General features: G+C 39.9%; 1 protein-coding gene across 1 annotated transcript; it reads right to left on the bottom strand.

Annotated features, from left to right (window-relative positions):
* Nucleotides 1–4,329: 4,329 nt before the first annotated feature.
* On the bottom strand, nt 4,330–21,036 carry rab39bb (RAB39B, member RAS oncogene family b). Its single transcript, XM_084923698.1, has 4 exons — nt 20,528–21,036; nt 17,527–17,808; nt 10,208–10,388; nt 4,330–9,253 (listed from the first exon to the last, which is right to left on the bottom strand). The coding sequence occupies exons 2-4, from the start codon at nt 17,739–17,741 to the stop codon at nt 9,008–9,010; spliced, it is 642 nt and encodes a 213-aa protein (XP_084779824.1). The 5' UTR covers nt 17,742–17,808; nt 20,528–21,036; the 3' UTR covers nt 4,330–9,007.
* Between the last annotated feature and the right edge of the window lie 1,383 nt (nt 21,037–22,419).

Genomic DNA, 22,419 nt, shown 5'->3' with positions numbered 1-22,419 from the left:
AACTAGTTGAAAATTGAGTTTTATGGATTTTTAGTGTGTGCACACTTCCTGCATTGATATACCAGCACAAGTAGCCCTCCCCCAAAATAATGTAGCATCTGCGCTGAAGTACAAGATTTAATAGAAAGGAAACAGAGCTGATAACATGCAGTCTGCTTACAACAATAAAAATATTTCACGTCACTGTTGGAATAAATAAGCTCTCACATAAATTGTTTACACTTCTCGAAGTACAGGACTGAGAGCAGTAGATGGTGGGCGAAACCACAATGAGATACATGAGGGAGTCTTTGTTTTCTGTCTGTAAATAAACCAGTAGCTTACACTGCTGTATACCAGTGCATAGTCTTTCAGCCTCATCCACAAGACAAGGCAGGTAAGGCTTTCCAAGTTCCAAAATTATTTACCTCAGATGAATGAAAACACATGACACATTACATGGTGTAATCACAAATAGTATTATTAAAGTATTTAATAACTAAGAGCTCTTCGCTCCCTCTATAGGAGTTGAGAGGTAGGTGCTGCTAAATTAAATACACTTTATAAATGCAGATGTTTCAGCAGTTTGCTGGTCTGGTGCATTATTCCTGACAATGAAACGCGTCAATAATGATCTTTTAAAAAGCAAATGTTGCTGCCCATCAGTCTGGTAAAGCTTTTAAGGCCACTTCCAAACTGTTTGAAGTTCATCATTCTGCAGTGAGAAAGGTTATTCACAAATGCAAAACATTAAAGAGTTGCCACAATCATTCAGGAGTGGACATCCGTGCAGTTTCACCTCAAAGTTAGACCGTGCAATGCTCAGAGAAACTGCAGAAAACACCAGCCCTACATCTCAGTCTCTAAATTTCATGACAGCACAATTAGAAAAAGACTGACAGAGAATGGCTTGTTTGGAAGGGCACACCTGCTAGTGGACAGATGAGCCCAAGGTGGAGATGTCTGGCTCTAAAGCACAGCTACATGTGAGTCAACCGTGAACTTTTGTGTACAAAGTGTTCGAGAGTCAAATGTGAGGCCATCCGTCTAACTGAGTGATGCAACACGGCAATGATCCCGAGCACAGCAGCAAACAGATGAATGCCTGCAAACTTCAATGGACTGAAGCAGCAGTGCGAAGAAGAGTGGGCTAAAACTCCCACAATGATGTGAGACACAGACAAAGTCATACTTCAAGTTACTGCTGCCAAAGGTGGTTTTACTACTGTATCAAAGGGTTTATTTAGTATATCACACTGATTAGGTTTTGTGACATAAATGATGATATGCCGTGTTAATCTTAAGACCTCAATATTTTTTAATGTCCTGATATATTATTTTTTAGAATTAACAGATGGTGTTTTGTTTTTAAGACTGTAGTTTCATAAGTGCACAGATACACTGAAGGGGTTAAACCAGTTTTTCACTGATTTGTATCGACGTCATCGCCATCAATTATATGTTGCTGACAGAAATCAGTTACCATCCTCATCCTTGTAGTAATAAAAGAAAACATTGTAGAAAGATCTGGCTTTTAGGTGTAATTGTTCAAACCCTGCAAAATAAACCCTGTTAAAAAATTCAGATTTGCATATAGCAATGAATTTCTTGTTGCTTTTCTTTGCTATTGCCCTCCTGCACTGGCTTCACTTTTCACCTCTTTTATGCATCTATATATTGTCTGTGTACAACACATGTTCTGTCCTTGCTTGTGTCGCAATACAAGGTTGAAAACAACAAGGTTGCAACAAAATGACAGTGGAGATAAAAACCTTTCAGCCCCTGTAAGGCTACAGCCGTGGTGACATCAGTGTTTTGTATTCAGTGTGAAAGCAGCCTCAGTGAAACCAAAGCCAAGGATCCTGGCACAAAACGGTGCAGTGTGCCCGTAAATCACTCTGTTAGTTTCCTCTTGGATAAGAGCCCTAAAGGTGATTGCTTTGCTGTCAGCATGAACCTACTTTCCATCATATGAAAGACATCTCACAAAATACTTTCCCTTGATCACTTCACAGGTCCTGAGGTGACTTTGTCGGCACCCTTGAATGTTTCTTTTTGTTTCCTGCCGAGCCAAGATTCAGAGCCTTTCAAGGCCGAGGAGGTTTTTCTGTAAAGGGGGAAAGGACCAGTTGACAGAGTGTATCTTTCGAGATCAGCAAGTTCATGTGACTTTCTGTGGAGTGTGTGTCGGAGCCGGAAAAGGAAAGTAAATTACTTCACTCACAGGCTGCAGGTCAAACTAGCACTGAAACATTAAAAAACACTTCCAGACCACAAGAGCCTTGTGGACTTCTAGGAAAGAAGAGGCTACTAACATAAAGCCTGTGTTACTGCTTATTTCACACACTAGCATATGTTTTACTGGAAAATGACTTCTCTTTGGGAGTAATCCTGACTAAAATTGAACGTGCCTTTTTGGTCATTATTACACTTTTTTGTCCTTCTATTGAAAAGAAACAGTTTTAGAGGTAAAGAGCATGGATGCTCTTTTCAGCTGTAAGCCTACAATAACCTTCAACATTTAGAAAGTGTCACATGTTAAAAGACCACAAATGTGGAGCATGAAAAATAAATTACAGTAGATTTCACACTTTCTGCAAGCTAAGAATGAAAAAAATGAATTTTATTGTAAAAGGTTTTGTCCAGCATAGGAAGTGAGAAAAATTTGTCCACCCAGGAGGGTTTGGTTGTATTTTTGAAGACATATTGATTAAATTGGACAGTGAAGATGATCTTAAAGGGTTCCCCCATAAAGACTGGAAACAGGATGGTCCGAGTTGGTAAGAAGAGGGTGTGTTTTGTCACCAAGTCCTTGCTTCCAAAATTTATTCTGGCTCAGCCAACAGACAGCTGGCAGTGGTTTCATCTAGCTTCTCTTTAAACTCTCAGCTTAGGAGAAAATATGCACACCTCCCAAAGTGTTTTAATGCTGTAAGACAGGCGTATCAAAGTCAGGCCAAATTTAATCTTAAGAGGTCCAGACAGCTAAAACTATGTCTAATAAGTTTACTGGGAAGAAGTTCAGCTGTACATTAAATATAATAAACCACCTATTTATAAAACTGATTGTGAACAGCATGAAGCTTCTTAAGAAAAATGTGCACAGCTTCAAAAATGCATCACAGTTGTTCCACACGTTAAAGCTATAACACTGCTGTAGTAAAAGTCAGAGCCACTCTTTTGGCTTAATTGTAGAAAAAGTGCAGGCAGCTCTTATCCAGACTTTGTCCTATAATTACAAAATATAAAATTTATTTTATTTTGCAAAATAACTTGTGCTGTGAATCTACAGAAAACCGTAATAAAATTCAATAGCATATAGTGAAAAAAATGGATGTTTTTTGTTATATAACAGAATAGTGTTTTTTCTTCAATAAGAACTGCAAAACTGAGGAAAATACAGCTAAAAGTCCAAAATGTATACTCTCTCTCTCTCTCTTTTCTTTCTTTCTTTGGAAATTTTCACATTTTCACAAAGCTTGGGCTCTTTTTGGCTCCCAGGCTATCAGACATTATTCAGTAAAGCCAAGCAACATTTGTATTATATATAATTTATTTAATTGACATGTTTCATCTTCATGAAGATCATCGTGAGAGTATAAGACAAACTGTGCTGGAGCTGTAACCTGCAGACTTTATGCTCTTCTTTATGTGGAAGTAGATGAAAACCTGTACTCTGTCTCTCCAGTCATGCCGGTCTAAAAGCTAGACAGCATCTGCTGACGAAGCTTTTGTCGCCCATGAGGAGGAGCAGCACACACAGGAGACTGCACCGACTATAACCCACGAAAACCTTCTAAACTGTCGACTCAATGAAATCCTCTTGGGAATTTTGAGCATAATACAACACAAACTCTCGTAGAGGATACAAAGGCAGAGTGATACATGTTTTGAAATGACAAGTAGCGGGCGCATCTAGTACACGCAGAGCCTCCACAAAAAAATACATACAAGCAAAGCACAGCGGCCAGTGCCACACTAATTTTGGCGCAGTGCATGCGTGTCCGATGTGAAAGGGCCTTTACTCTGTAAAGAGTAAAGGTCTTAATGATGATGTAATAACATAAGAGTAGACCCCACATACCAACACAAATCCCTAATGAGGACACACATCTCTAAGATCTTTCTCTTAGTAGAAGAGAAAAGATCTGCGAACTGGAATCAGCTGATCATGGCAAGAGTGCAAGAACCAATATGTGGGAACGATAGAAAGGCAGACTTGGACTACTGGGAACCAGTTTTCTACAAGAACCGGTTCTCAATTCCAGTCCCTAATGATTCAGCAAGGCAGAGGAAGGAAACACTTCTTAAAGCGGTTGTGAGATGAAACATTTCAAAAACAGGAGGACATCAGGGAGAGAGCGCTCAGGCGTTTTTTATTATTCCTGTAAGGACTTTTCTGAAGATCGTTCTTTTCCGTCTGGCGACAGCTTTTCACTCACTTCAATGAGGAATAATGCAGTGTGTATAGCTGTGGAAATGGGTTATTATAATTAGAATAGTTTCTCATAAACTCTCAAAACATGTACATCACTTTTCAAAGATTTCAGGGGAGTGTTTTGCTTTGACTTGAAATTATTACTCTAATAGGACAACTCAGTGTAAAATCCCCCCTAACGATACATTCATGTAAAAATAAAATGACAGACACAAAACTCTTTGGAAACACTTAAAAAGAAGGCATACAATGTGAGAAAATGAAGACATATACTTATCCTCACTGGCCGACAGAGGACTGTAATGCTCATTCATTTAAAAAACAAAAGAAAAAGAATAATCAGTGCTGTGATCATAGCAGGAATGTATATCTGGTTAACAGACAACCAGAGTAAAACATTTAATCAAACCGTAAGTTTCCTACATCTACAGCAGCATCCTAGTTACACAGAAGAGACAGAGAGGAAAAAAATGGAAATTTTTCAAAATGATATATAGATATCTACATGTACACCAAACAATCCAGGTTCTTTAGATGAGTATTTTAAGGTACATTTAATTGCTAAGAACCCTATAACCGTCTATATGTTCCTTCTCCGTGTTTAAAATGGCTTTAATTACACTCATATACACTCACCAGCCACTTTATTGGGTACACCTTCCTAGTTTTAATTCTTCGTGGCATAGATTCAACAAGGTGCTGGAAACAGTACTCAGAGATTTTGGTTCATATTAACATGACAGCATCACACAGTTGCTGCAGATTTGTCGTCTGCAAATCCATGATGAGAATCTCCCGTTCAACCACATCCCAAAGGAGCTCTGTTGGACTGAAATCTGGAGACTATGGAGGCCATTTGAGTGCAGGGAACTCATTGTAATGTTCAAGAAACCAGTTTGAGATGATCTGATCTTTGTGACATGGTGTGTTATCCTGTTGGAAGCAGCCATCAGAAGATGGTACATAAAGGGATGGTCGTGGTCAGTAACAGTATTCAGGTGGGCCGTGGTGTTCCATCCCCCCCACTACTACTTCCCTCTGTTAATACTATCCATATGTATATAGCGCTGCAGAACTGTGCCCCCCCCCAGCATGTTTGTACTGAGTAGGAGATGCTCTGTATCTCATTGTACAACTGTATAGTGACAATAAAGGCATTCTATTCTATTCTATTCTATTCTATTCTATGCTCTATTCATATTGAAGGGCCTATAGTTTGCCAAGAAAATATCCCCCACACCATTACACAACGACCAGTCTGAACCGTTAAAACAAGGCAGGGTGGATCCATGCTTTCATGTCATTTATGGCAAATTGGGACCCTACCATACGGATCTCACAAAAGATATAAAGACTCATCAGACCAGGTAGCAGTTTTCGAATTTTCTATCATCTAACTTTGCCTGTGTGAATTGTAACCTCATCTTACTGTTCTTAGTCTACAAAAATGGCAGCCAGTGTGGTCTTTTGCTGCTGTACTCCACACTGATCATTTAGAGATGGTCTTCTGCATACTTTGGTTGTACCGGGTGGTTTACTGTTGAATTCCTGTGAGCTCGAAGCAGTCTGTCCATTTTCCTCTGAGCTCTGACTTCAACAAGGCATTTTCACTCAAGCTCACTGGATATTTTCTCTTTTTCTCATTGTGGCGGTGCGTCCGCCTCCTCTGCACGGCACCGCAGGCCACGCCCCACCACAGTCATCAATCTCTATAAACTCAGTAGAGCAACAGAAATAATCAGATGGTCTACATGGCATCAACAACTATGCCATGTTCAAAGTCAAATTAACTTTCTCTCCCATTCTCATAGTGCACACTAAAGGCAGTCTAACATGTAACTCCAACCCTATGTTGGGATCAGATATCTTTATTTTATTAACACACTCAGTTTATACTTTAGCAGGTTGTCTTGACCATGTCTACACACCTAAAATGCATTGCATTTTTGCAACACAATTGGCTGGTTAAATATTGTCATTAACGGGTATCTGAACAAGTGTACCTAACAAAGTGACTGGTGTGGGTATGTAGGTCAGGGTAAGCAGAGTATTATATTTAGTCCAGTGCTGATTTCTGCAGAACATGTCATATAAATGGCAAGAAAGTTGCCTGCTGATTTTCTCTACTCACTGTTTTGTTTGTTGTCTGGTATTTTTTTAAAAAAAAAAAACTGTAATAGTGTAAAATAATAATATTAATTTAAGAGTAAAATTACTTTAAAAGCAATCGGGTTTTTTTCAGAATATGTTCAGTCAAAGGACCGCTGAGGCTAGCAGCTGTTAGCTTAGCTTAGCAGTCAAAATAGGGTGAAAGCTAGTCTCTGTGCAAAACGTTAACATCTTATTTCTCGCTTAAGTTGTACAAAAATGTGCATAAATAAAAATTTGTTATTGTAGTTAGGTCTGTCTACCAGTATTTCCATCCATGGCAAAGTAGCTGTACCTCTGGTCTTAATGATGATGTAATTATTTATTATTTAAGCCTTTTAAAGAAATTTACTAAAGGTATCCCTTAAAAATAAATATAACATAAGGCAGACAGCTGTGATTTAATCATTCAAGTAACCCACAAATACTGAATTTTGCATCAAGATTAAAATTATAGTAAAATTGGGCTAAATGTGGCTAAAATTTCACGTTCTTAAACCTCTAGGTCACACATAAACATATTTTAACAACATTTTAATGATTATATATCCACATTCAAATTCAGACTGTTTGAAATATAGTCATTTGAGATCTCAAATGTTCACCTTTGTTTTAAATCTACCCTCATGGCCATCTTATAAATAGTATAACTCAAGTAATCATGGCAGTGACATCCACTTTAAGCTTTGTGTTAAATTAAAAACAAAAGTTAGATATGATACACTTACCCACACACATTAAAAAAATTGTATACTACTTGCTCAGAAAAAAAGAAAAATAGTATCCCCTGTATTAGAAGCTTCAGTTCTGTCTGTCTCGTCTTGCATTGTGGGTAATGTGGTTCTTTTGTGGAGTCCATTTCCCTTCAATGCATCTCTTTCCAATGTATCTGTTTCTTTTGCCTAGGTCGCTTGTTTTCCTTCTTCAAATGCCCCAAATGGTACCACATTTAAGACGAACTTGGTTACTAAGGTGCTGTTTGGCTCCATTTCGCTCCTGTTAATCCACCTTAAAAAGTGTCTCATTGAAAGGTAAACCAGCACAAAATTTTTACAAGAATCCACCTGGGTTACACAGCTGTACACGTTGACTTTTCTTGCTTGAGGAGTCCATTAGAAACTGGATGTGCAGTATGGTGTTTAGCAAAATGATAGTGGATGTAACCATGTAGTCAATGTCACTGAGCTTACAGGAGGCCTAAACTGCTTCAAAGTCAAATAAAATAGCAACAAAATCACATTTTATATATTTAGGACCTCCAGGACGTCTCCATTGAGCTTTGATGGTTGAAAGTGGAGATAGAGTAATGTGCAGAAATCTTGAGTAGCCTCTCATTTCTCTGTATTTTGCTTTCATGGAGCCAGATTTTCTTGTCATTTTTTAATGTGGTCTCGACCAATAGTTGTCCAGCCTTTCTTAAGGTCTTTCAGGGGTGGGGGGGTTGTTGTTAAGCCACTGAACTATTGACCATTGAATCCAAATTTCACATTTTTGGTTCAAATTCTCACATGTGCAAAGGACATCAGTAGAGAAGTACAACAGTGAGTGCCAACAGCCATCTGTAAAACATGATGGAGGCTCTGCCATGGTTTGGGGCTGCATTTCAGCCAGTGGTGTTGGAGATTTTGTCAAAATAGATGCTATGATCCACCACTCAATATCATCTGGAAAGCATCTGATGGGGAACAGCTTTTTTTCAGCATGACAATGATCCCAAAAGCACTTCCTATGCAGTACAAATATACCCGGATAGAAAAGCACACAGTGGAGCAATATCAGTCATGGACTGGCCTCCCCAGAGCACGGATCTTAACATAACTGAAGCAGAGTGGGATAGTCTTGGGATTGTGTATTTGCACATTTTAGTACATTATTGCAACTATTTCCCATTTTCCAAACACAATATTTAAAACATTAGGCTGACTCAAGATTTTGGCACAGTACTGTAGATGCTAATCAAATAATCAATGAAGTTGAAGCTAAGTACACTACACTGAAAATGCTGAAAAAGATGTTGGACACTAACGTAGGAGTGATAGCTTTCAGTGCGATCGTGTAATTGCATATTGAGAGGAGAAGGCTAGGGAGCAGAGAGGTGACCGAAGACTTAAACGGAGGAAGAAACATGAAATGGATCATCTTTCTAAGGCTTTTGCAAGGGAGGTTTATTCAGGAAAGAAGCCCAAAACAAAAGAAAAGGGAGCCCTCAAATGAGCATCTTTAATGGGCGCAACCATTTTTAGTCTTACACCCACATTCAAGGTGTTCTTCTCCATGATCTACCAGCCTTTTTGTTAAAATATGCCAAACATCCCTTTCTGTGTCTTTCCTAAGAAAGAACAACGAGGGTTACCACCAGTTTTCAGTCAGAGGGCTGACACCTCAGTCCGTCAGCTACCCCTCTCTGATCCACTTCACTCCCCTATCTTCAGTCTTCCCAGATCAACAGAGACAGCGGCGGTCACTCTTGGTCACTTCCTCGGATGAGTGAACCACATTGGGCACAAACCCACTCTTCACACCCTCCCAGCCCTCCTGGATGGTGATGTCACCAGACCGAACCAGGGCGAAGATGTCTCTGGTCAGCTCAGTGAAGGCGTGTTCCACATTGATGGCGTCACGGGCTGACGTCTCAACATAGCGCATCCCATACGCCCCAGCCAGTTTCTCTGCTTCTTGGCGGGTCACCTACAAGATCAAATGAGTTAAGTGAGTTAATGACGCTATCTCCTGTAATGGCTGTAAAACACATTTGAGTGCCACGACAGCAATTCAACAACAAATGGTCTTATCAGGAAGTGCAAGGACTAAGAAGACAAGCTGTAGGTTTTTTTTGGATTGGACTGCCATTCGCACACAAAGTCAAATTTGAGTGACTACTTCAGCTGCATGTTTCCACATCAAGACATTATTATGCATCATATTGTGACATGCCCTAAGCTAACCCAGCACAACTAAAAATCCCAAACCAATAAGAGGCTAAAACACTCCTTGAACTTGAGCGCACTGATATTGCATTTTCCTCAAAGTACTTTGAAGTTGAGTTGAGTTGAGCAAACCTGCACAGAACAGTTTAAATTTTTAATTTGACATGTATCATCTATTTCATTCCAAAGATCAAAGAGTCTCCAGTTACTCTGAAGTGTGTTATTCTGCTGACATAGGCCTGATTCCACACTCACAGATAATGACTGTTCAGTCCTGTTACAAAATAAAGCTGAAGCATTATTGACCAATTTATGATGGCAACTGAAAAGCTGGTAAACGAGCCCTCTAACACAAAGTTATGAAAGTGGGCAGATCAAGATAGGGGTAAGTGGCTAATACAGGAAATGTTGCATAATTTCCTCGTTCATTTCATTTTATTCCTGCTCTCACGATGGTGGGATATTAATGTAGATGTGGTGTTATGCTGTCTAATTTTCAGAGGGGATATATTTTTATTTCTGTCTGCCTACTGACCCAAGACAATAAACTGTGCCTCTGAACAAAATAAGTGCAAACAAAAACAAATAAATAAATGTGAACAAAAAAGTTATTTTTAAAACTGTGACTTCGTTGTATTGCATAGTGCGTAACCTTTCACAACAGGGGAAAGTGCTTGTTTTAATCCAGTTTTAATCCACTTTACAGTGTACACACCTGCCGCTGTGCCTCCAGATCACACTTGTGGCCCACCAATAGAAATACGATGCTATGTGGCTGGACATGACTACGAGCCTCCTCCAGCCAGTCATGGACATTCTGGAAAGATCGGCGATTGGTGATGTCAAAGAGGAGAAGCCCACCCACAGAGTTACGGTAGTAAGCCCTGGTAATAGACCTGGGAAGGACATAAAATAGAGGGAAGCATTTAACATTAATACTACATGCAGTTATTTCACCAACTATAATAAATGCACAAGAATTTGATTATATGAAGTTAAACAGATAAAGCAGTGGCCAGTGGATATACTTTCTGTTTGCAAAGAACATGTATGAAGTTCACAAAGAAAATAAATCGACTGAGTTCTGTTGGTCAAGCAAAGCAAGTTCTGCTTGTCCAGCGAAATTTACAAATAAATAAAAATGTAAAAATCTATTTTCATCTCTGTGTTTTCTCGTAAGTCTTGTATTCAACTGTATCCAATCTTAAAATCACTGCGATCTTGTGGTCGAAGCTGGTAATCATCTCTGGAAGCAGGATTAACTCTGCTTGCAGTCAAGCTATTGTAGTCAGTAGCAGCTTACAGTTGCTTGTTTGCAGATGCATATTGTGGATAAACCTCTGGTCTTCGACAGGAAAGTGACAGGAGTTCTTAGAGCAGTTACAATCTGCTTTGCATGGAAACAGAGCTAGCATTAGCATGCAAACAAGCCATTTATAATGTATCACTTTAACAGATAAGTTTTCTCTTGCTAACCATTTTGATCACATGTGTGATGCAGATGAGTTAAGAATACAATGAGAAATAGCATAATAACTACATTTATTACATTCACAAAGCCTTGATGATGGAGAGGAGACATCAAATCTGGTATCATAAAACAGGCGAGTAGAACCGATGCAGGTTCAGCACTTTCAGAATAACATTCAAAAGAAATCTTCTGGTTGATCTAATTTACAAAGTATAACCAGCTGTTTTGTAATACATCGCCTTCATTTTGTATTCATTGTTAAATGCCTCTGTAAATATTGATAATTAGATTTGTCACAGAATGCTTCAGCCTTTTAATTCAGCTGTTATTTTTTAATGTTATACATGTATTCAAAGTATCTTTTAAATATAGATAAAGGTATATTTTTGAGCCCATTAAAAGCTATTTATTTAGAGATATATGGTCCTTACAAGCTAGACAAACTATCAAATTGTAACTATCATATGATTTGACAGACTGTAGATTCAGTTTTGTATATAGTGAAGTGTTTTCAAATGTTGTTTGAAAATAAAAACCAAGACAAATGCATTTAACTTTCTTAGTGCAAAAAATATATGTAATTTTTTAATAGACTGTGAGTCAGGATCGTTGTTGTGTACAGAAATCACTTCAACACCAGTTGTGACTGAGGGTGTAACATCACTGTTTCAGCAAATTGTTTTAAACACTGATTGTAATTTTAACAAATGAGGCTAAATTTAGAAACTGTAGCAAGTTAGTTATTTAAGCACCTTTTAGCTCCGTGGATTTATTAAACACTAAATTACATTTTAATGTTTTCAGCAGATTTATTTTAAAACAGCTTTGTAGGTACAGTAGACTGCTGTATCCTGGCTCGCCTGTTAGCTAACATGGTTGCCTGTAGTTTTGCTCGAAGGTACCAATTTGTTTGCAAACGCTCGCCATTTACTCCCCAAGCTGTAGTGAAACTTAGAAATTCATCATTCAAATAAAAGTTTTTCCTTCAAATTTACTGCAGCACACTTTTCATAGTTTCCCCTGCTTGGTGAGTAGAATGTTAACAAACAAGTTACCGTCTTCCATGCAATCTACAGGCAACCACAGCAATCAGGTGGTGACCAAAGCAGCTGCAAGGAGGATTTCGGTGCAGCACTACATACCAATTTTGCACTACTGTACCTGCAAAACAACCTCCAACAACTACTCACAGCCGGTCGGGGTATCTCTGGGTCTGTGTAAGCAACTAAAGGATTAATATATTCTTAAACTATTTTTATTAAAAAGTTTCAACAGAAAAAAACAAATAACAGACAGGACTTATTGGATAACTCATCTTGGGTAACACTGTCCTTAGTTTGGATTGTATAAACATATATAGTGAACTGCTAAAAATCCAGAACTACTGTGTGAAATACATTAATTACAAATTATTCCTGCAGCGATTTTTCGTCTACCTCAAAAAACATTAAAAGTCTTTGATGCAGCAGTTAAGCTGGTTAGCCAGACACGCAGCTTGTACATCACAAACACCCTGCACTTTATACATTTTTCTCTTGATTTTAAAAATAAACATACCCATTATATGATCAGGATGAATAGAAAAATAAGTCATATTAGTAATAAAACAAGAAAGGAGGTGTGAACGCAGAGGAAGATGGAGGTGTCATTAGGGTATCATTTTAATACCAAGTGGAAACTGGATTTGTGGTTTATATAACTGTAACTCCTCTACGCAATCTGACAGGGAGGAAAAGTGCTGCTAGATTTTGACGAGATGCGACAACCTGCATGCACGCAGGGACACATCGACTACCTCATGACGTCTCTCTCTCTCTTCCTCACAGACTGCACGCGAATATAAATATAACTGGAAGGACAATTAGAGGCTTAAGCTGGAGACGGAAAGAGAGACGTGTCTTGAAAGAGGAAGAAGGGAGGAGTTGCTGACAGAGAGGAGACAGTAAGAGAGGAGGAGTGGATAGCAGAAAAACCTGAGCCGGAGAGTGATTCATTTGATCGGACACACACATAGTTTATATGTATTTTTAGAAGCAAGGACCACGCAGATGAAACAACAATGACTAAGAGATCTGCATCGCTGGTGGAGAAGAAGTGAACAGAGGACTGTGTGGTGGATTAAAACAAGCAAGGACTGCTGCGTCACAAGTTCCCCAAAATAGTGGCTTTTAAATATTTTCCTAAAACAGCTACTTTAGTCAACCATAGTGTAATAACTGAAGGATTATCTGGGTGCATTCTGTGCCACTGCAGCTCCAGCACATACACGATAATCAGACAAACAAGTGACAAATGAATAAATTTATGATTAAATTCTTGTTTGCTGCATGTAAGATAAATTATTAGGCTGATAATGTCCTCTATTTCTGTTATTAGGAAACAGTTCATCTGTCCATCTTCGCTGTTCATAGTTTTCAGCCTCAAGCCTCTCTGTACCTACTGAATTTATAAATGTTGGCAGATACACAGTGCTATAAAAGGCTAAAGAAATCACTAAACCAGCGATAGTTATTAGAAAATGTGAGTGGAAGAGGAGTAAATGATGATTCCACTGAGTGTTATTACCAGCTGATTAATACACCTTTAGTAAGTACAGTATGCATGTGGGATCATGTGGGTGACTTGTACCAATGTAATGGCATTTTCCATACTTAAAGAGAGAGATAAAGAGTGAGTGATAAGGTGGGGCTGAAGATCAGTGAATCTTATGTAAACACCTGATTGGTTGACTAAATATTATAGAGAGAAGTGGAGTGAGTGGGCACTTGACAAAGAATAAACTGGGATACCAGGAGGCATTCTGGGTCAGTCTCTGGCGCCCTGCGAGATGAGCAGTTCCAAAAGTTCACCGTTGGAAATTCCAGCAGAAGCGCTATGGTGGACTGGACTTACAGATTGGACTTGGATTTGGCTTTATTTCTGCTCATCATCATCTTTGCCATGTTGGATTATAATTCTGTGAAGGATTTGGCCCTCTGACTGGTGGTGGTCAGAGGGCCCGGTGGCGCCAGTGTCCGGCAGCCTCGCCTCTGTCAGTGCACCCCAGAGCAGCTGTGGCTTCAACGTAGCTTGCCATTGCCAGTGTATGAATGTGTGTGTGAATGGGTGAATGACTGAATGTAGTGTAAAGCGCTTTGGGGTCCTTAGAGACTGAGTAAAGCGCTATACAAATGCAGGCCATTTACCATTTAATCATTTTCCAAGTGGATTGCAGATTCTCAAGACTTTCAAGGTTTCCTCTGTGAAGATGTGGGACTTATCAAGGAATCCTCCATTCCTGATTATTACCATTAACAGAGCACTAAGCACATCTTCAGTGCTGGAAGTGTCCATCTCACCACCAACCTCTCTTCCGCCAAAGATAGGAACAACATGAACATTAGCTTAGAGTGAGTTACTTCAATAAGTAGAATTCATGTGATTTGATTATTCTCTTTTTTGTGTGTGCTTTTCCTTTGCCAAGACTCAAAGGAAATTCCTGATAAATTTGACCTGCAAGGCTACTTGAGTTTTTTCATACCAGGACAAGCAGGGAAGACACCTGCTTGTTCAAGGCAGCCAGGCTGGACGAGTCCCTTCATCCACATCAGCTCAAGAACCCTGCATTATCTACTGGGAAAGACTCATAGGATCTGGGATCAAGACTTTTCTTTATCAGAGCACCGAAATCAACTTCCTGTATAGGGGTTTTGTGGGTCTACCAATTGACAGGCTTCAACAAGTGCATTAAAGTCAGGTTCAATATCTGAGTTGGATCCTTGAGGGAAAACATCACTGAGAGAGGATCTATAGCTCGATTTATAAAACTTCTTCAAGGAGAACATGAAGCATCTTCACTGTTGGCATGTGAATAAAAATGCTGTTTCCAACTAGCTTTAAAGAAGCTACAACCTTGTCATGAGCATTTCAAATGCAAATATGGTTTTTAGGTCTTTAGTCTTTCCATTCTGCATTTGAGCTTTAGGATGTCTTTGACTTTCTTCTTCTAACAAACTCTTGAAATTCTGCTCTCAGTTTCCACACTCTTTGCTCAGGCTGAGCCACCTGACAGCTGTGTGGCAGCCTATGTCACCATGTTCAGTCTCCTCCCCCATCAAAAGTGTAACAAACTATCTTTTGTTCAGTGCCGTATTCAGTTGTTGGTTACTTTCAGTCACTTTATCTTGCACCCAACTCAAATTGTCTGACATTTTTCCCAGATTTATAGACCTATTGATCATAACAACTGCCAGTTATCCTATTGCAGCCCAAGCCTATCTAAGCCTGGACTTAGCCCCATTAACAAATCACTCCCTGTTGTTGTCTCTTTCACTGAGTGCACTGCTGCCAGCTCCTCCACGACTTTAAACTTTTTCAATATCCTAAGTTGAAAGATAATCAACTAGGTTGTGTCACGGACATCACAGCTCTCATCCACAACCAATAACACAAAGTCAAAATTGTCCATATTCTCAAATGCTGTTCTTTTTTCTCACCAAACACACTTTCATAAATCTGTCAGAGAATGGCTTACTGTTTTTTATTATATTATATTATATTATATTATATTATATTATATTATATTATATTATATTATATTATATTATATTATATTATATTATATTAGAGAAAAATTGCTAGCATACGAAACTAAAAAATGATTTCATGATACATAAATTCAAAGGAAATCATCTGAGAAGTGAAGTAAAGTGCTACTTATCTGTGTGAAGTGCTTCTAAGAAAAGTCACTGGATCACAGATTTATTTCTAGGAAAAGGCCTCGTGGTGTTCGGGCTGAAAAAGGTCTGAGACATCCTTCGTTTTCGGAGGGACTTGCTGCGGTTGCCATAGAGATTTTCATCATGGTGACAGGTGAGACCCGTCCTCTTCTGTTAGGATGATGAGCTGTGCTGTGTGTGTGCGTGCATGTGTGAAAGTGCTTTCCCGCTATGAGGCATACATTATTATAGCTATGCGTTACCCTTTTTTACCCTTCATGTACTGTAGGTTCTGTTCTGATGGAGAAACATCTTTAATCTAACATATTAAATCAGCATTTTGATCAATTAGCTTGGCACACAGATATTTGAAAGCTGATATGACAGTTCAAATGAACACTAGAAAACTTCAGTGTGCATGAGAAATAAAAACACTTAAAAATATAAAGATTTTAATAAAATGAGTAAATTGAAATGATTGAAATAAAAATTTTAATTGGTCATCACATTTCAGCTACAACAGACTTGCTGATCACTTGATTCCTTAAATAAAATAAATAAGGGCATACTTGTTTACAAACTGACCTAATAACCAAAAGCTCCCTGGTTCACTTTGGGCTTGTGTCGGGAAAGACATTCAGCATGAAAATCTCACCTGCTGTGGTGAATAAGGGGCACCCAAAAGTAGCTTTAATCGCAGGATGCATATTAAACGCTGGCTTCCTAGTCAGTTACATATTTTTACATGTACATTTTACATGACATACTTGGCATTTCAAAGACTCCCATTTAATAAATGTGTTTAACTCTTTCATTAGCTAAAAAATAATTTCCCTATCTTAATCAGTCTGAGAGAGGTTTAATACTTTGGTGTTAAATCTAGGTAATAACTGCAAACCCCTACACTGGCATGCTCTCTGAAAATACGCAGCAAAGTACAGTTATGCAGTCTGCAACTACTGTGATTGGCCTGTTCAGTCCTGTTGATTCCTCCTGTGCATTTCTGGGTATTTTCTCATCACAGTTTTTGAACTTATCAGTGAAAGAATAACAACAGCAGCCTCACTGTTGTCAGCAAATTCCTGGAAGGGGATTGTCGAAACTATTGAACGTGCGGGAATGTAAAAAAGAAATCGACAAATGTGTTTTTCTGGAAAAAAATGACCACAACAGGGATTGGGAACTAAGGAGGGGATACTGGGACACGACAACAACAGCCACTATTTGCATTTCTGTATGTGATTGCACCTCTGGAAGTAGTAGGCAGCACTGTGGGACCTGAATGTTAACTACTAAACTACTTTTTGTTCTTTCTCCTTTATTACACCTTTATTACACCATATTACACACCATAGGTTTGTGTAATCTGACTATGACCATGTAAACACACCATCTGAAGCAACTGAGACCTTTTATTCTCCGTAAAGGCAGTTCACTTCACTTCAGAGTCGCCTGGAGCACCAAAATGACGACTATCAGGTTTTAGCGGCACCTGCGACTGTTTACTTTTTAGAAACAAACGCTCTGGTTGTTTTCTCTGAGCACATGACCCTGGAGCTCATTTGAATGCCTGCTTTCCCTGTGCAAATTATTGCTGGCAGTTCACGTGTTTGTCTAGTTCTGAGCGCTTACATGGTTCTTAATTACCCAAAAAGACACAAACCACAACACTGATAGCTCCTGACACACCCTGCACACATGTCACTATTTCTGCTGCATATAAACGCATCCTCTCCTGCTAAACAAATATTCTTAAATTACCATGCGTCACCTCCAGTAAATTTAAATAATATTTCCATAAAGATGTAAAGGAAATAACACCACATTAAACGCAGACTCGTTGTAAAGCTCCAGACACACACTTACCTGAAGCGCTCCTGACCAGCGGTGTCCCAGATCTGCAGCTTGATCCTCTTGCCTGGCTCGATCTCCACCAGGCGAGAGAAGAAGTCCACCCCGACGGTCGGGTCGGACACTTGGGCGAAGCGACCCTCCGTGAACCGCCGGATCAGACATGACTTGCCCACCGTGGAGTCCCCGATGACGATCAGCCGGAACTGATAGAGCCATATTGCCTCCATGACTTGGCTTGGTCTGCAGCTCTCCCCGGTGCGCTTGTAAGTGTTGGTCTGCTTGCTGTGGTACGAGCTGTTGGTGCACAAACATGAGAGAGACAGAGGGAGGGAGAGAGGGAGGGGGTGAGGGAGGGAGAGAGGGAGGGAGAGAGGGAGGGAGGAGGCGAGGGAAGAGAGGAATCAACAAACAACATTAGATTGTTTGTTTAAGTGCACATCTTACTGTTCTTCTTGGTTTAAGCTTGGTTGTTTCTTTGCAAACCAAATGCTACCATCTGACCCTTCACTTCCTGTTCTTTGAGCTGCCATGTCCAAGCTCCCACAGGGTGACAAAATAATGAGTTTTGGAGGGTTTTTTGCAGACCAGCCTGGATACTTAGAAATACCCGGGCTCCCTTGATGAAAAGTCAATGGGATTTTTGGGGATAATCACAAGAAATAATCACTAAAATTAATAAAAGGTTGCGATATTTACAAGTCTTATTCTGCAGGATTATCTTCACAAACTCACACAGCTATAATTTTTGAAGCCTTAATCCAAGCGCAGGAAGTAAAATGACTTTTACTTTTAACATGACGTCTTCAACAGCTTCTGTGGCCACATATGATGTGAATGGACGTCCTTTTTGTATTATAACCTGGTATTTTTCACTTTCCACGGTTAATATGAACAAACTCAAGAGGATTGTAAACATCTGTTTTAAGATTGCAGGCCCAGAAACATGTTTCTGGGCTTTAGGGCTCATTTCTGCAGCACTGAGTGAGAGGCAATGAGCACATAAGATAAGATTAGATGAGAAACAGCAGAGTGGACAGAGCAGGAATAAACAAATAGAAACATAAGCTAACAATATCAATACTGTTGATATTGTTAGCTATTGTTGCTACCTTCGACTGGTAATTTGCTCACATGCCTGTGTGATATGATTAACACCACAGGGTATAAGAAGGAATCCTCTTACGCTTCTTTAGTCATCTTTTGATGGCATCAACTGTTGATTTAATCAAAGCCTGCTTTTTTCAGGGGGGGGGGGGCATATAATTACAAATATAACCAACTGCTTTGATTGGACAGATTTTTCTTGCAGCTATAATTAAACCAGTCACAGGTAACTAACTATATTTAAGTTCTTCAGTTATAGATGGAGTTTTGAAATGTGCCAAATGTTTCCAATAGTTCGTGTGACTTTATTTTGACTCCTCTACCTTTCAAATGTAATTAGCTGCTCTTTGCTCCATGCCACTTCTCATACAAAATAATTATTTGATCCAAAATCGATTCTGATAGCTACACAATAACAAATACCACCCTAAACAGGTGCTGACATGTTAAAGCATGTCTTAAAATAATATAATAAATATATTAATGTAACAATCTGACTACAAAAGGGACCAAAGGGTGTCAAGAAAACATCCAGCACACCATTACTGGTGATCCAAGCTGTGATGGATCCATGCTTTCATGTTGTCTGCACCAAATTCTGACCTTATTATTTGAATGTCAAAGCATAAAAATATAGACACAAAGCAGAGAACATCTTTTCAATCTTCTATTGTCCCCGTCTTCTGTTGTTTGTGTGACTGTGTGAATTTCAGCCTCAGTTTTCTGCTCTTAGCAGTAAGGAGTGACATCCAATGTGGTCTTCTGCTGCTGTAGACCATTCAGAGAAGCTTTTCTGCTTGCAACGTGTGGTTATTTGAGCATTCTGATCATTCTCCTCTGACCAACAAGGCATTTTCACGCAGACAACTGCCGCTGCTCTGTAAACCCTAAAGATGGCTGTGTGGGAAAATCCCAGCAGTTTCTGAAATACTCAAACATCAGGCACGAACAACACCACCATGTTCAAAGTCGCTTAAATCCCCTTTCTTTCTCTTTCTGATACTCAGTCTGACCTTCGGCCAGTCGTCTTGACCACGTCTACATGCCTGAATGCACTGAGCTGCTGCCATATGATTGGCTGGTTAGATATTCTTGTTAATGTGCCAGTTGAACAGGTATATATTTACTCATGCATATTCTGCACATGGTATACGACATTAAATATATCAGATCATTAAGGGTTTGCAGAAAAATGTAAACTGAAATAGTAATTCAATTCTGAACTATGTTTATTTAGTCCATTCAGCTCTATGTTTTCTCTTTTAAGAGGCAAAACGTCTCTTGAAATATGTGACTTAAGGGATTTGATAACATAAGCTATGCTGCTCTCTGTACAGCAGCCCTGTCTCCTACAGATCCTCACAATACAGCTGTTCCCGACCAGGCCATCAGGCAAGCACGCGGCCTCCCATCACCCCATGCGCGTCTCTGTGGAGTCAGGTTGCGTAGCTCGGGAGGTATGCAAACATTAAAGGCTGAATCCCTGCTGAATAGCAGCCTGATGGGCTCTCGCGCCGGGATGGGCAGCTCGTGGGTTCGACACGACACGCAGGGTTTCACATATCCAGCATTTACAGATGGCTGCGGTTCAGACTGACATGATTACATGCGTAGGGGGGTGGGGGGTTGTTATTGATCCCATTGCTTTATTTATTTTGCGTAAATTTATCCGTGTTTGAGGTGAGTTTGTGCGCAAAATCACGACTTATCATCGATTAGATGTTGTTTATCAAACAACAGACAACGATGTTTCTTCCAAAGGCGACTTTTCTTGCTATTATGAATTTCAATCACATCCATGCAAAGCAATCTAAAGGCCTGGAAATAGTCATTTCGGTTTAATCAGCCATCGCTTTTATCGCGACACCACAAAGACACGGAGATAAAACAGTAGAGGAAAACAGCCTACTTGGAGCAGCAGTGGAGTGCTTCGGGACAGAATGGTCGCTCTTGTCACGCTGTTCAGGCTGCTGAGGGCTCCATGATACAGGCTAGTCCGGGGGATCGATGCTCAGGGAGCCGCAAAAACAACCCAAAAGCGGCGAAACCTCGATGTTTGTGTGGAAGCTGGATCACAGAGGCTGGTGAGCGGCAGGCCCCGGAGGACTCAGGGCTGACTTCCTCCTTAATGTCAGGCCCGATTGAGTGCTGAAAGGAGAAAAACGCATCCAAGTGCAGGTGCGACCAGAAAAAAGGGATCTTGCGCTTTCGCTCGGAGCCGCGAATAAACTGCGAGCAGGCCTCTGTTCTCTGTTTCGAGCCCCCGAGCTGAGAGGATGTCTACGAGGCTGTGAGAGGGAAATCCCGCGGTATCGTTTCTGTGTTTGCTCGGGGTTTGGAGGCTTTCGCTGCTGATGAAATGGCAGCAGCATCATATAGCCTGACTCATCCCGCATCAGTACCACTACCGTAAAGGAGCGCGCAGAGGCGCAACACCGGGAGGCGGCACGGCTTTTAGGGGGGAGGGCACATAACAGCAAACCTCCATGTATCATAATATTAACGCCCAGAAGCTGCATTATCCCTCTGTAAGAGAGCATCCTACATATATGTAGGGAAAACTGGATTTATGTACTGTAACAGTCTGCTGACGTCATCAAAGTAACGGATAATAAAACACACAAAAACTAATTTTATAGTTTAAAGACCAAAAAAAAACCCTGAATATTGAAAACATTTACAGAAGTTAGTTAACAACATTTTGACCCAAAAGTCAAAATGTTTGGTTATTAGATCGTAATTGTGAGGAAACTAACTGAAAATATGACTTATGGATGAGGAAAAACAAACAATACTATGAGTGTTTTCATTATTATTATTAATAATTTATTTGTTTATTGAAGAATATTGCCACCAGAGGGAAGCTGCACACTCACTGCGCCGTCTATGCGCCACTGCGCAGTCACGGAACAGCCTGTGAGAGGCAGCACCTGGGAGTTGTAGTTTTATGCAATAACAAATAGAACGCCCACTCTCTCTCGGTGTGTGTGTGTGTGTGTGTGTGTGTGTGTGTGTGTGTGTGTGTGTGTGTGTGTGTGTGCTGAGCCACAGCAGCTGATTTAAAGTGTGATTGTGCTGCGTGGGTCAGGTGCTTTTTGGGCACAGTGGAAGAAAACAAAAGGGAAAATGTGATAGAGGTCTGACTGAAATGTCACAGAGCTGATGTGGGATAGTGAAGACGGGAGTCCTTGTAGCTTTTAGTTATATTTAGGAGATGTAAACAACAGCTCACCTGCTGACTGTAGAGAGACGCAGCCTGACAGTTACTCACACACTGCCTTTCTACTCAGTTGGGTGCAAATAGGGATGGGTATTGATAAGATTTTCACGATTCCGATTCCATTTTCGATTCTGTTTAACGATTCGATTCTTTATCGATTCTTTTTAAAAAGGAGAACACTAAGGTCGATTAGCTTAGAACTTTGTTTTATATCTTCTCTTTGAACAAGATAGAAATTTAGGAGTAACATGGCCTTACAAACCCAACAGTGAGATCTTAAGAGATCCAGCCTACGGCTCTTCAATGGGGTGTCACAGGGTCCCCAGGAAAAAAAATTGTAAATGTAAAATAATAAAATAAATATTCTTCTGTAGCAATAACAAAGTATAACATAAATTATTCTGTAGCAATTACAGAATATCGAGTAATGTCCCTGCCTACAATTAAACACATTCACTTACCAAAAATCGGGGCATCTGCTGTGGCAAATGGGTGCAAGCCTTTGACCACAAACTTAGTCACTGCTCGGTGACATTCGTCTATCCTGGCCTGAAAGGAGACGCTACCGGTAGACTGCAGTG

Source organism: Perissodus microlepis, chromosome 3 (genome assembly GCF_051167445.1).
Source record: "Perissodus microlepis isolate ML-2025 ecotype Zambia chromosome 3, ASM5116744v1, whole genome shotgun sequence".
Classification (NCBI taxonomy): Eukaryota; Metazoa; Chordata; class Actinopteri; order Cichliformes; family Cichlidae; genus Perissodus; species Perissodus microlepis.
Note: the sequence above shows the minus strand (reverse complement) of the source record. Positions and strands in the feature narration are given on the sequence as shown.

Excerpts from the sequence above, each read along its gene's own strand:
- rab39bb (XM_084923698.1), bottom strand. The coding sequence starts at position 17,741 with ATGGAGGCAATATGGCTCTATCAGTTCCGGCTGATCGTCATCGGGGAC. Across the intron at positions 10,389-17,526 it reads GCTGGTCAGGAGCGCTTCAG|GTCTATTACCAGGGCTTACT; the intron begins GTAAGTGTGTGT and ends TGTCCTTCCCAG. Across the intron at positions 9,254-10,207 it reads ATCTGGAGGCACAGCGGCAG|GTGACCCGCCAAGAAGCAGA; the intron begins GTGTGTACACTG and ends TTGATCTTGTAG.